This window comes from Dipodomys ordii, unplaced genomic scaffold (assembly GCF_000151885.1).
Source record: "Dipodomys ordii isolate 6190 unplaced genomic scaffold, Dord_2.0 Scaffold1, whole genome shotgun sequence".
Classification (NCBI taxonomy): Eukaryota; Metazoa; Chordata; class Mammalia; order Rodentia; family Heteromyidae; genus Dipodomys; species Dipodomys ordii.
The window spans coordinates 20,959,081-20,974,258 of NW_012267217.1; the positions used below are offsets into that span (position 1 = coordinate 20,959,081).

Below are 15,178 nucleotides of genomic sequence, written 5' to 3' on the forward strand. Positions count from 1 at the left end.
CTCAGTGGTAGAGAGCTTGCCTTGCATGCCTGAGGCCCTGGGTTCAATTCCTCAGCACCACATAAGCAAAAAAGTAAAAAGCCGGGAGTGGTGCTGTGGCTCAAGTGGTAGAGCGCTAGCCTTGAGCTAAAGAGCTGAGGGACAGCGCCCAGGCCCAGAGTTCAGGCCCCACGACCAGACCCCCCCCCCCAAAAAAAAAAAGAGTCTCATGGGCTTTTTCTTGCCTGGGCTGGCTTTGAACCATGATCCTCAGATTTTAGCCTCCTGAGTAACTAGGATTCCAGGCATGGAATTAACAGCAGCAAGGCCCAGAGTTCAAGCCTCACAACTGACAAAAAAATAAAATAAAATAAATATATAAATATGTATACAATATATATACACACAAGAAAGAGAATTAGCCATAAAGAAAAATAATGTCCAACATTTACTACTTACTTCATAGTACTCCATCCTATCTACTATGTGCTAAATACTATTCTAAGTGGCTTAGACCTACTTAGTTCTTACAACCCTAGAATACCCATTTTTGTAAAAGACATAATGAATACATGGGGAGCTTAAATAATTTCTCCACAAAGCCCTAGTAAATAACAGGCAAAGGCAATTTATCTGAATTCCCTTGACTCCTAAGCTCAAATGATATCCTCCTCACTCAAAAAAGAAAAAAAAAGATAAAAGAAAACTTTCAGTCTTTCATTCAATAAATATTGGTTCACTGTTCTAGGCCCTGAGTTCAAGTCCCATGATCGATAAAAACGAAAACAAACCATTGGTTTCATGGAAGTAGAAATAGTGATTATCACAGTCTAGGCAGGTTTGGCAGGTGGTCTAAAGAGAGGATGGGTGCAAGGATACACTCAAAATATTGCTTTCTAAGCTGGGACATGGTGGCTCACGATTGTAATTCTAGCTACTCAGGGGACTGAGATCTGAGAACCATGGTTCAAAGCCAGATCAGGCAGGAAAGTGTGTGAGACTCTCATCTCCAATAACCACTAGAAAAACCATAAGTAGAGTTGTGGCTCCAAGTGGCAAGACTAGAGTGCTAGTCTTGAGCAAAACTGTTCAGGGACAGCACCCAGGCCGTGTTCAAGCCCCATGACTGACAAAAAGGAAAAAAAATACTACTTTATACTTTATACAAAATTGCAATATATATATATATTTGTTATGTACAAAGATGTTCACAATAGATCACTCATTTAAGGAGAATACATAGAATGAGGGATGGTGTGACACTGTTGAAAAGGAAATGTACTCATTACCTGACCCTCTGTTCGTCATCTTTATAATAAAAATTTTAAAAATAGAGCATATTTAATGCAATAAGGATACAGGTTGATCCATTGTAACTATGAGATGTACAAGACACTATGCTGAAAATGAGCTTTACAACTTTGGTTGGGGTTGGAGGGAGGGAGGAATTGGGGAGGTGGGGTGAGAAGGGATGATAGGGGAAAAACAAAGGAGGAGGTAACAATGCTTGATAGGAAATGCACTCATTACTTTATTCATGTAACTGTAACCCCTCTGTACAGTATCTTTACAATAGAAAATGAAAATATAGAGCATATTTAAAACCCAGCAAATTATTCCATTACAATATGTGGTGCATACATATGTAAAAAATTACCTATCAATTTTATTGGAATTACAGATCGATTTTATTTTTTTCTTCATACTAGGTTTCCATTGCTATGAGGGAATCAATTTACAAGAGGAAAGGTTTGGCTCATGGTTTCAGTCCACAGATGCTTGGCTACTTGCTCCTGGGCCTGTGGTAAGGCAGAAGAACATGACAGGGAGTATGTGGTGGAGGGTGTCTGTCCACTTCGTGGCATCTGGAAAGGAAAAAAGGGGGACAGCACCCCAATATCTTCTTCAAGGGCATACCTCCGTGACATGACTTTCTCCAATGAGGCCTTAACCTCTTAACATTTTCAGCACTTCCCAATAGTTCATCAACTGGGGACCAACCCATGACCCTTTAACAACGACCCTGTGGGGGACATTTAAGATCCAAACTGGTACTCTTTAGTTTTCAATGAGTAAACAAGAAAGGTATAAGGAAAAAAAAACAGATACTCTTTAATGTTTGGTTGAAAAAAACTGATGGGGGCTATTAAAGGTGATTTTATGAAGTCAAATAGCTTCTACTTGGAAAAAAAATCAGGTATTATGAAAAGAAAAATCCTGAAACAGTAATAAAAGGGTTAATTCAGTGCCAGAGTTAGCATTCTGATTAAATTAATGGTAAGATCTACCATTTAAAAAATTTTAGTTGTTTATTTATTTTTGTCCATCGTGGGGCTTGAACTCTGGGCTTGGGCGCTATCCCTGTGCTCTTCAGCTCAAGGTGAGCACTCTACCGCTTTAGCCACAGAACCACTTCTGGTTTTCTGGCTTATTGGAGATAAGAGTCTCACTGACTTTCCTGCCAGGGTTGGCTTTGAACTGAGATCCTCATACCTAAGCCTCCTTGAGTAGCTAGGATTACAGGTGTGAGCCACCAGCGCCTGGCTAAGATCTAACATTTTTGAAACACTTCTAATAGGAGAATAAACTATACACAGTTCCTTTGTTGAATGAATTTCAAGTGGTACTGACAATTTGTTATTACTCTGAAAACCTAAATATCCAACTCCTTGAACTTGGGGCAAGCTACAGAAGAAAAAAAAAAGCAAGAACATTTTCCAGATTCTGTTAGAGAAAATGGCTTATATTCCAAATGGGCTGGTATTGAGAATTTCATTTAGCCTTTTCTCAAAGACTTGTAGTTTGGTTTAAACTGCCTGAAGACACTTTTGTATGTACTACTGATGGAAAATTGCTTTGTATCATTTTGCAGGACTTCCAAATAAGTCTGTGTAGGGATTTTTCCTTGGAGAAGTTGAATACTAGGACTTCTATCACCTTGGATGTTCTTTAGGAAACCTAGATCAGGGGATCTATAGAAACTGGATTTATGTCAAGTTGAAACCTTTGATTCCTTCTGTGAAAATTTTAGAGCCACTGAAAAGAACAAAAGAATCCCAGCACACAAACCATAACATCCTGTGGTTTACAGCACATTCTGAAGATGTGAATGGCTTCCAGTTCTCTGGAGTTTAGGTATATGACCACACCTTGTGGAATCCCACAATGTGAAGACTGGAATGTGAGGATAACATCTTACTTATTTATTTATTTCTGATACTGGCGCTTGAACTCAGGGCCCAGATGCTGTCCCTGAGCTTTTTCACTCAAGGCTAGTGATCTACCACTTGAGCCACAGTTCCACTTCTGGCTTTTTGGTGGTTAATGGAGATAAGTCTCATGGACTTTCTTTTTTGGTTGACTTGGAACTGTTATATTCTTATCTCAGCCTTCTGTATAGCTAGGATTATAGGCATGAACTACAAGCATCTGGATAGAGTGATTCTAAAAAAAAATAAACTCAATCATGTCATCTTCTTATTGAAAATACTTCAAAAATAATGTTTGGCTTAGATATGGTTTATCCTCCAAAGGTTTGTGTGTTGAAGCTTGGTCCCCAGTATAATGATGTGAAAAGGTAGTAGAACCTTTAACAGGAAGGCTTTCACCAAACGCCAGCATCTTTGACCTCCAAAACTTTTGAGCTAAATAAACTTCTTTCCCTTAGAAAGTACCCAGCCTTATGGAGCTTCGTTAGAACAACACAAAATAGACTAGGACAGGACAAAAACCCTAAACCAAATGATGCTGCCAGAGATGGCATACTCTTCATACCTTGATCTGTATTGTCAAGCAAGCTACATACCACTTTCCCTCTCACGCACTACTGGCTAACCACCCCCTTGACCTGAAAACAATCTTTACTTGTTTTCTTTTTTTGTCTTGACCATTCCATTTTTTTTTTTTTTTGGGTCTGGTCGTGGGGCCTGAACTCTGGGCCTGGGCGCTGTCCCTCAGCTCTTCAGCTCAAGGCTAGCACTCTACCACTTGAGCCTCAGTGCCACTTCTGGCTTTTTTCTTTTTGCTTATGTGGTGCTGAGGAATTGAACCCAGGGCCTCAGGCATGCAAGGCAAGCGCTCTACCACTGAGCCACCTTCCCAGCCCCCATTTCTTCTTCAGAAACATGAGCAAGGAAGGTAGACAAGAGTGGAAATATTAGGGAATCTTAGGTGACATGAAAAATGCAATCTAGCAAGTTGTTTTTTCATCAGCCTTTAATTATATGGTTAACTTGCTTGTAGGATTAGCAGCAAACTCCCATTACTTTCAGGGTATAGGAAATCCTTTTCCTCCTCCCGCTCCCCCTCCTTCACCTCCCCCTCATTCTCTTCCTCCTCTTCCTCCTCCTCCTCCATTTTTGGGTTGGTTGTGGGGCTTGAACTTAGGGCCTGGGCACTGTCTTTGAGTTCTTTCACTCAGGGCTTGTGCTCTACTACTTTGAGCCACAGTGCCACTTCTGGTTTTTGAGTGGTTAATTGGAGATAAGAGTTTCATGGGGACTTTTCTGCCTGTGCTGACTTCGAACCCTGATCTCAGATCTCAGCCCTCTGAGTAGCAAGGGTTACAAGCATTAGCCACTAGTACCCAGCTTCCAATTTCCTTTTATTCTCTTTGGCTGTGGTGGGTTTAACAACGAGAATCACTGATCTATATCATGTATATAAAAAGTGCTTTGGGAACTGTGAAGGTCTTCCTAGATGAAACTGCTGTTATTTTACTTATTACATGGCAATACAAACAGGAGGTACATATCTGATGCACTTCTAGGTGGAAGTCCAGGCTGCCCCCAAAGGGCTTTCTTCCTGAAAAACTAAGTTCAGATTTAACACAGCTTTTTAAAATCATGGGCTTTGAAATGAATAAGCATTAAACTCACCCTGCTGTGAAACTGATTACAATAATGTTGTAATTCTACTTTTTGAAAGGTGGAAATAGGATTTGCTCCAGACAAAATAGGAAGTTAGTAATAAAATCACAGCTCCTGCTTAAGCCAGGCTTTCTGATTGTGCATTCACTGCATCCTTTATACACTCTCACAAAGCACACGACTGGCTTTTTTGTTTTGTTTTTCAAATACCTCTGTCCCTTTTCCCCATCTTACTGTTTGTAATCAAGATGTGTACAATAGTTCATGGAAGAGAGATGAAGAAAACAGTAAATGCTAATTTGGGATTGTGCTAGTAGACCCGGTTGAAGTCGGCAATGGTGGGAGACTACAAAGTACAGATGAAGAACCCACCTTGGCTGCCTAATTGAAAAGGGGAGGAGTCATGCTGAATGAAAGTAAACATTTTGCAGCTGCCCTGAGAGTAGAAATGATTTTTGCAGTGAGTAAGGAATGATGCAGTCCATAGGAAACTTTCATAACATTTTGAATCCTTTTTTTTTTTTTTTTTTTGGTGCCAGTCCTGGGGCTTGAATTCAGGGCCTGAGCACTGCCCCTGAGCTATTTTTGCCCAAGGCTGTTCCTTAGCTTTTTGGCTCAAGGCTGGCATCAAAGCTCTACTTTGATATTCTTGGTGGCTAATGGGGGATAAGAATCTCATGGAACTGGGAAGGTGGCTCAGTGGTAGAGTGCTTGCCTCGCATGCATGAGGCCCTGGGTTTGATTCCTCAGCACCACGTAAGCAGAAAAAGCCGGAAATGGCACTGTGGCTCAAGTGGTAGAGCGCTAGCCTTGAGCTGAAGGACAGTGCTCAGGCCCAGAGTTCAGGCCTCATGACCACCACCAACAAAAAGGTAGATACATCCATTTGTGTATGCAAATAAAAATATTATATTAAAAAAAAGTCTCATGGAGTGGCTTGGAGCTGGCTTTAAACTGTAATTCTCAGATCTCAACCTCCTCGGCCTCTGTGGATGAACAATCAACCCCAGCTGCTATGCTGCCTATTATATTACTGTAGGATGTGCCCCAGATGCATATCATCTTGGGCTTGCATCCTGTTTCTGCCATTATTATGACTTGAATGAAGGGAGACCATCTCAGGAGAAAGTGGAGATAGACTTGGAAGACCAGCAGTTCCAAGAAACGACCATAATTCCTGCTGAAAATATTAGGTTATTTTCCTGACTTTTCAAATGAGTTTTTACATCAGGTAGCTTACTTGAAGCCCTGTCCCTACCCTCAAGTAGGTTATGAACACTTCCTTGGTCTGCAATGAAAACAGAAGTTTTTAGAATCTAAACCCAGTGGAAAAACGGAAAGAAGGCAAGTTAGTCCTACATGCAGAATCTATTTTGTGGCAGGAGGAGGAGACGTGCAAACAAAAACCAGCTTGGTGGGGATGGGAGGGAAGAAACTGGGAGAGTGTGAAGGAAGGGGTGAGCCTGTCAAAAAAGAAATGTACGCTATACCTGACAGGTAGCTGTAGCCCCAACGAACATCACCTTTGTAACACCAGTAAAAAGTTAAAAAACAAAAACAAAGCAAACCCTGCCTCGTAAATCACTTGTCATTTTCTTGGGTTATTAAGCGCAACACAACCTGGTCCCGCCCCATTTCTCCCTTCCCCACCAACCACCGGCGGGCTCCCGCGCACGCGCCGGGTGAAGACCCGGGAGAGGCGGGGCTTGCTGCCATCTTGCGCCGCGCGCGGGACTCCGGGGAGTCGCGGCGATCACTCGTCGAAAAGGTCCCTCACAAACGACGGCGCGTGCCGTCCCCGCTGCGATCTCGTTCCCTCGCCGGTTCTGTCCTCGCTGCCTGGCTAGCGAGGTCTCGGCCGATGAAGTAAGCCGTCCCCCGCGGCCCGTCTCGGCGCCCACCGCCGGAGCCCGAGCGCGGGACCCCCGGCCCCCCGCGGCCGCGATGCCCGGCGTGCCGCTGCCGCCCAAGGAGAGCAACCTCTTCAAACGGGTGCTGGTGAGTGGCCGCGGGCCCCCGCGGGGCCTCCGCCCCGCCCCGCGTGTACCTGACAGCCCGAGGCCCGCGTGGCGGCTCCGCCGAGCTCCTCTCTCCACCCGCGGCCGCGCGCTTTCCAGAAACTTCCAGAAGTGCCCTGGTGAAGCCGTGGCCGCCGGAGAGGCTCTCGTGAGCCCTGCGGGGCGTCCTGGTGTTCCGCGGTTCGCCTCTGCTAGCCGGTCTCTGCCCTCGGACGTTGGCCGCGGCCCTGGCGCAGCCCCCAGGCCCTGGCGCAGCCGGAGCGACGCGTACCCGCCGCCGGGTGCGAGTTCGTCCTGGGAAGCCCGCGTGGCGCCCCTTCCTTCGGGAGGGGGCTTTGCAGCGTGGGGCGCTCCCCGTTTGGGAAGCGATGAGAACTGCGGTTTCGGGCTTCACGCGCAGTCGGCTTTTTAACGTGGCTGCGCTTGAGACCGTTTAACTTTGTTTCCCGACACAACCCAAATAATGCCGGGGTAACGCTGACCACATGGAAACCGACAAGGAGATTAATCTGGGTTGTACACCAGCGTCCCTGGCTGGGTTTGCATCTCTTCCTGGGGGAGAGGCGACGTGTCATTGCTTTTTTTCAGTGTATACGGGCACCAAAGATTTTAAACTTACTAGAAAAGGCAGTGCTTGTGTGCGTGCGTTCGTGCATGCATGTATGCATGCTTGCTTGCGTGCGTGTGTGTGTGTGTATGTGTGTGTGTGTGTCTCCTGGGGCTTGAACTCATGGTCTCCACTTGTGGCTAATTAGAGAAAAGAGGCCAGGCTGGCCTTGAACCGCAATCCTCAGATCTCAGGTTCTTTAGTAGCGAGGATTATAGGCATGAGCTACCTGTGTCCAGCTAGGGTGTTTTGTTTTTTTGCTTATAGTGTCTGAAACATGCACGGGAGATCATCTGTAAATAATTAGATAAAAACATTTCTGATTGCTAGTTCAGCCTGTGCATCTGCAGCATAAAACAGTTGCATGAGGGGCTGGGAAGGTGGCTCAGTGGTAGAGCACTTGCCTTGCATGCTCGAGGCCCTGGGTTCGAAGTGGTGCTGTAGCTCAAGTGGTAGAGCGCTAGCCTTGAGCTGAAGAGCTGAGGGACAGTGCCCAGGCCCAGAGTTCAGGCCCCACGACCGGAACCCCCCCCCAAAAAAAAAAGAAAGAAAAAAGAAAAAAAAAAGAAAAACAGTTGCATGATTTATTCTCAGATTACACAAAAGCTTAAAGATACTACCTTGCTGTCTCTATTTTTTTATTTTATTTATTTATTTTTTGGTCCAGTTGTGGGGCCTGAACTCTGGGCCTGGGCACTGTCCTCAGCTCTTCAGCTCAAGGCTTGTGCTCTACCACTTGAGCCACAGCGCCACTTCCGGCTTTTTTCTTTTTGCTTATGTGGTGCTGAGGAATCGAACCCAGGGCCTCAGGCATGCAAGGTAAGCGCTCTACCACTGAGCCACCTTCCCAGCCCTGCTGTCTCTATATTACCAGGTCAGTTTGCACTACTAAAAAGAAAGGTAAGATAAAGATTAAACGTAGGCAAAGTAGAGACCATAGGAGTGAAGCCTTTTATTGGGCCCATGGGGTGAAGAGGGAGAAATCTCAACATTGATTTGAAAGTGAACCAAATAGCTTAGAGGAGGGTGTGTGGCTCGTGTGTGCCAATTACAGCATATCCTGCATATAAATAAAGGACTGTGTTGATACCAATCACAGCAAAGACTTTCATGCAGATGAAGGGTAAGTTTGCATCATAGGCCTTCTATTGGGCCACTGGAGGAAGTGCTCCTCCCTCTAGCTTAAATGATAGTAGCTGCAGGAGAAGCAAGATTGTTTTAAAAGTTCACCAAGGCTTTTTTTTTCTTTCTTTAAGACTGTTCTTGCTTAGATGATTTCCAAGACCAGTGAAGTCTCTCTGGGGTGGTCATGACTGAAGCATGACTTGTCTGTAGTTGCAGTCCTCTGCAACTGCTAGAATACCAGTAGTGTGTAAAGTGTCCAGCTGGTTCCTAGTAAAGGAGGGCTGCTTCTCTAACAGATCCCTTGTCAAAGCTGTCATGCTTACAGCTTTAGTGCCTGTCAATGGCCTACCCTCCACAGTTTTAATCATTCACAAAAAGTACTAAAAGGGTATTTTACAATAAAAATTCAATGAAAGCTCAACACATAACAATTGTAATGACATTTAATAATAGTACCTATAGTATTTAGCAAGATTAAACAGTATTTAATTTCTGCCCCAGTTCACTAGGGGAAGATAGGGCCCTCTGATCTGTCTCAAATGCATAAAGAAAATATGGTGTATATTCTTAGTGGAATAATAATCTACCATAAAAAAAGGAATGAAGCTGGGAACTAGTGGCTATCCCTTTAAATCTAACTATTAAGTAGGCTGAGATTTGAGGATCCTACTTCAAAACTTGGCAGAGCAGAACAATCTGTGAGTCTCCAATTAACCAGCAAAAAAACAGAAATGGAGGTATGGCTCAAATGGAAGTGCACCAGCCTTGTGAAAAAAGCCAAATGAGAAGAGTCCCCGAGTTCAAGCTCCAGTATTGGCATAAAAATAAGAAGCAGGGCTAGGAAGGGTGGCTCAGTGGTACAATGCTTGCCTTGCATGCATGAGGCGGTGGGTTCGATTCCTCAGCACCACATAAGCAGAAAAAGCTGTAAGTGGCTCAAGTGGTAGAACACTAACCTTGAGCTGAGGAACAGCGCCCAGGCCCAGAGTTCAGGCCCCATGACTGACAAAAAATAAATAAACAAAAAGCATACTAGAACAAAAAGTTGATAATAACATTGAGTAGAATGGTGAAAGAAAGGTGAGTGAGAGTGGCAGGGGCAGGGAATAGGGGAAAACTCTTCAGTGAATACTTAGTTACCAATAGATAAATATAATATAAACGTACATTTCAAAAAGCTAGAAGGGATTTGGAATTTTTTACATAAGGAAATAGTGTTGGAAAAGGTAAATATGTTTAACTTAAACATTCTGTTATACACAAACACACACACAAACACATATGTATCAAAATACTACATTGTGTTTTCTTTTTTGTTTTTTGTTTTTTTTTTGCTGATCCTGGAGTATGAACTCAGGGTGTGGGTGCTATTCCTGAGCTTTTTTTTTTGCTCATTTGCTCAGGAGCAAAAAAGTGGAGCCATAGCCTCTTCTGTTTGTTTTTTTTTTTTTTTTTGATGTTGTTGGTTAATTGGAGATAAGAATCTCAAGGACTTTTCTGCCAGGCACCAGTGGCACCTGTTAATCCTAGCTATTCAGGAGGCTAAGATCTGAGGATTGTGGTTCAAATCCAGCTCTACTACTGAGACTTGAATGCAGGTCCTCAAACTTTTTTTGTACACAGCTTATACTCTTCCACTGAAGCTACACCTCCAGTCTGGTCTTTTTCTGGCTAATTGGAGATAATCTTGAGGACTTTTCTGCCTGGGTTGGCTTCAAATATCGATCCTCAGATTTTAACTTCCTGAGTTGCTAGGATTATAGGCATGAACCATTGACACTTGACTTTGTTTTTATTTATCACTGTAAAGAGAAATTTAAAAAGAGATGACAGATTTTGTACAGACTTGTTAGTAGCAGCTATTCAATAAATATCAGTACATCTGTGCAGTGCACTTGGTTTCATTATTTCAGCAGCAAAAGGCTTTTTTAAAGAGTTTCTAATGTTATCTGCTACTATGTATGCTTTTACTTTGGGTCATTTCTTTGTCAGTATTGGTTTACAATGAAATTTTTTGTTTATTAAATATTTTTCTTTGTCTTAAATTACAGTGAAAATGTTCAGATTCTAGAATAGTTTTTTTTTAGCAGTAAAACAAAGAACACTTCATGTTAAAGTGGTATAAATTGATAAAGCTCTTTTTTTTTTAATTGCTAGTTTTGGGACTTGAACTGAGGGCCTGGGCACTGTTCCTGAGCTGCTTTTGCTCAAGGCTTGTACTCTATTGCTTGAGCCACAGTGTCACTCTGTTTATGTGGTATTGAGGAATTGAACCCAGAGCTTCATGTATGCTAGCCAAGCACTCTACCAGTGAGCCACATTCCTAACCTGATAAAACTATTAAGTGCACTATCCACTCTTTTAGACCCACGTTTAGATTTTCTTTTTTTGTCGGTTGTGGGGCTTGCACTATGGGTCTGGGCACTGTCCATCAGTGTTTCAGCTCAAGGCCAGTCTTCTACCATTTGAGTCACAGCACCACTTCTGGTTTTCTGGTGGTTAATTAGAGGTATGAGTCTCACAGACGTTCCTGCCTGGTCTGGCTTTGAACCATGATCCTCAGATCTCAATCTCCTGAGTAGCTTGAATTACAGGTGCAAGCCACTAGCACTCTGCTCCAATTTTAGATTTTGAATGTAGAATTTTTGATTGAATAAAAAGTTGCTTTTATTAAAGAACTATTTTTTTTATATTTCTTTACAGAAATGTTATGAGCAGAAGCAGTACAAAAATGGCCTCAAGTTTTGCAAGATGATTCTTTTGAACTCAAAATTTGCTGAACATGGAGGTATTACCGCATCTGTTTCAGAGTTTACTTTGGGGAAATCTAATTCCAAGTCTAACAGGAATTTAATAGTGAGAAAATATGCCTTGGATTCCAAACCCTTGCAGCTGTCTATGGAGTGTATAAATAGTCAACATTTTGATTTATGCTTCATATGAGTCTTTCCCAGACTTCATTATGTCCTTACATGAGAAAGTTGACCATTTAGGGGAAAATTGGATGAGGTAATACATAGATGGAAAACCTTTACCGGAATATTTGGAAACTGTTTTAGATTTCATAATTTTTTCAGTTGAACATTGATAGTCTAAAGATCTCAAATCTGAAAACTTTCAAACACTCATTGAGCCTTTTTTTTTTTTTTTTGGCCAGTCCTGGGGCTTGAACTCAGGGCCTGGGCACTCTGAGCTTCTTTTGCTCAAGGCTAGCACTCTACCACTTGAGCCACAGGACCACTTCCAGTGGCTTTCTCTGTGTCTGTGGTGCTGAGGAATTGAACCCAGGGCTTCATGCCTGCTAGGTGAGCACTCTACCACTGAGCCACCTTCCCAGCCCCATTGAGCCTTTTTGTGCTCAGAAAGTTTTGGATCTTGGAGCATTTTAAGTTTTTGATATTTGGATTAGATACATTCAACCTGTGTTTTTTTTTTTTTTTCTTTTGTTTTTTGGTTTTGTTTATGTGGTACTGAGGAATTGAACCCAGGGCCTCATGGATTCTAGGCAAGCACTCTAAGCACTCTACCACTAAGCCACATTCCCAGCCTATCAACCTTTTTTTTTTTTTTGAGTCCAGTCTTGGGGCCTGAACTCTGGGCCTGGGAGCTGTCCCTCAGCTCTTCACCTCAAGGCTAGCGCTCTACCACTTGAGCCACAGTGCCACTTCCGGCGTTTTTCTTTTTGCTTATGTATCAACCTGTTTTTATAGACTTGATTGTCTCTATTACTTTGAGTAGACTTTTAATATTATAACCTTAGTTTCCTATGTATAAAATTAGAACAATAGTTGCAATACCGAAATAGCATGAGGGAATACTGAAGGGGTGAAAGAATATAGTCATTAATTAAAAAAAAGAAATTGTGTGAAGATACAGCAACATTCATTTTATCATTTGGTAAAGAATATAACTACCCTTTCTATATATCTGCTTACCTTTTTATATGAATAGAGTACCATTGATCTATCAATAGATTATGTTTATTATTATCTAACACTGTTAATTATGTCTGTAGTTGTTTTTTTCACCCCCTTTATTGATAGCTAAGTTTGTTAAAAAGTATCAGACTAGAATACAAATTATCCTCTTACAGTTTAGAAACGCTTCTTTGGGGTCTCTGAGTATCAGACTGGGTAACCTGAGACCATATTTTGGGAGTAGTCTGACCCTGCTCCCTTTTCTAAACACATTGGAAAGATTGATTTAAGAAAATGAAAAGGAGCCTTCATTTAATGGAATTTTAGACATTTAAGGTTTGTTTTTTATAGCTATGGAGATTTTATCTGATTGGAGGCTATTAAAAAGCTCAAAATATAAAAGAGATGAAAGATATTGATAATCAGGGCCTGGGCTGCCTGGATCACCATTTTTACTAGGCTATAGAGATCAGTGTTTGACTGTTGTTCCTACCTGATTCCCCTTTTGTAGATTATTTAGCTAATTCATTCTAAAACATCTTCATTGTTCATTAGCTTTTTAACATTTTCTTGTCATTCCCATAGTTCAGTGTGGTACTCTTGAAATGCAAACAGATGTTAATTAGCTTAAGTAGAATTGGTTGAAATTTGCTGCCAAAATGAAATATGTTCCTATGTGAATAATTATTTTTTTAAAGTATTTCAGCCTTTTGAATAAAGTTGTTTTAAAGCTGTGTCTTCATTAAGGTAGATTCATTGGTTTTGTGAGGTATAAATTAATTGATGATTGATTAGAACTGATCTCTGGAAAACTAGAACTGCTCTACTGGATTTTATTCAACAATTCTCAGATACCCTTACTGTTAATTTTTCTCTAGTAAGATATTTACCTACTTTATGGTATTCTTTTAGAATACTTTCTGCCTTTTAGCAAAAGCATTTTAGCAACTCTATTGTAGCCCAAGGAGGTTATTTATTTATTTTTTTGGTCAATACTTGAGTTTGAATTCAGTACTGTGTTTGTTTAGTACTTGTTCTGCTAGTTCTGTACCACTTAAACCACATCCCCAATCCATTTTCTGTTCGTTATTTTGGAGCTAGAGTCACTCAGACTAATGCTTTGGGTTAGCGTCCAACCATAATCTTCTGCATCTCAACTTTCTGAGTGGCTACAAGTATACTCTTGAGCTATTGGTACTTGGGTAGCCTAGGAATTTTTAGAGACAGATGTAGTCTTCCTTTTGGATGGGGAGAGGATTTGTGGTTATTTTTTGAGACAGGATCTAACTATAAAACCTAGGCACTGGTGGCTCACGCCTGTAATCCTAGTTACTCAGGAGACTATGATCTGAGGATTGTGGTTCAAAGCTAGGAAAGTCTGTGAGACTCCTATCTCCAGTTGACCACCAGAAAACCAGAAGTGGGCTTCACTTGAAGTGGTGGAACACTCGCTTGAGCAAAAGAGCTCAGGGACAGTGTCCAAGCCCTGAGTTCAAGCTCCACAACCCAAACAACCTCCAAACCTACGTTACTCTCATACTTGCTGTGCATCACAGGCCGACTTCTGACTCTATCCTCTTGCTTCAGCATCCTGAGTGCGAAGATTACAGGTGTGTAGCACTGAGCTTGGGTGGAGAGAGGCTCTGAAATTAGATAAATAATATAAACATTAGAACACTGGTCTCAAATATTAGTGAAGTACTAGGGAGTAAATCTTTCTTGTGTAAATAGAGGTTAACATTATTTTCCAGAGACTTTGGCTATGAAAGGATTAATATTGAACTGTTTAGGAAAAAAAGAAGAAGCATATGAATTTGTTCGTAAAGGTCTTCGGAGTGATGTCAAGAGTCATGTTTGTATCCTTTTATAGTAATTATGGTTTAATTTCATTTGCCAGTTTTAAGTAAGTTAAAATACAGCTTAGAAAATTTGTTTATAATTTTATAGTTATCAATATTGTGTAGTAGTTTCATTTGCTCCCTCCCTTTGTTTCTTGGAGTATTTTTTTTTTAAATTTTATTTTATTTGTGAACATACTGTACAGAGGGGTTACAATTGCCTGGGCAGGATAATGCGTACATTTCTTATCAAGCATTGCGGCCTCCTCCTTTGTTTACCCTTCCCATCCCTTCCCAGCCTCCCCCCTCCCTCTTGGAGTATTTTTAAGAAGAATCCCTATGAAGTATGTACATGTATGTTTACTTCAGTTGTCCTTAGGGTTGGAGCAAAGAAAACTGGTAATTACAAGTGACTAGATTTTTTTCCTAAAAAAAAGCGAAATGATATTAGTCTTATTGCAGATAATAATTTTTAGTTACTTATTTTTTAGTAACTTTTTTTTTTTGTCTTTTCTTTTTTGGTACTGGGATCGAACCCAGGACATTGCACTTGCTAAGCAAGCGCTTTGCCACTGAGCTACATCCCAGCCCTTTAGTAACTTTTAAAAAGAATTTTTAGTAACTTTATTATTCCTTAAAATTTGTTTTAGAAATTTTTGAAGAAAAATTCTAGAAAAAAGATTTTAAACAGAATTTATTTTACAACAGGTTTGATTTTTTTCTTTAAAGTTTTTTTTTTTTGTTGGTCATGAGGCTTGAACTCTGGGCCTGGGCACTGTCCTTACACTCTTCAGCTCAAGGTGAGCGCTCTACCTCTTGAGCCAAA

The 15,178-nt window shown here is 41.5% G+C and overlaps 1 protein-coding gene across 5 annotated transcripts in view; it reads left to right on the forward strand.

Moving 5' to 3' along the window:
* Positions 1 to 6,581: 6,581 nt before the first annotated feature.
* The window catches only part of Naa16 (N(alpha)-acetyltransferase 16, NatA auxiliary subunit), a 56,236-nt gene continuing 47,639 nt past the window's right edge, over positions 6,582 to 15,178 (forward strand). For 4 of the 5 annotated variants that reach the window (XR_001174836.1, XR_001174837.1, XR_001174838.1 and 1 more), the window contains exons 1-3: positions 6,582 to 6,845; positions 11,301 to 11,385; positions 14,266 to 14,370. Coding sequence is in view for 2 of the 5 variants with exons in the window: in XM_013011018.1 (XP_012866472.1) it covers positions 6,792 to 6,845; positions 11,301 to 11,385; positions 14,266 to 14,370 (244 nt within the window). In the remaining 3 variants the exon portion in view is untranslated. The remainder of the gene's footprint in view (positions 6,846 to 11,300; positions 11,386 to 14,265; positions 14,371 to 15,178) is intronic. The other variant, XM_013011025.1, reaches the window with a different exon arrangement.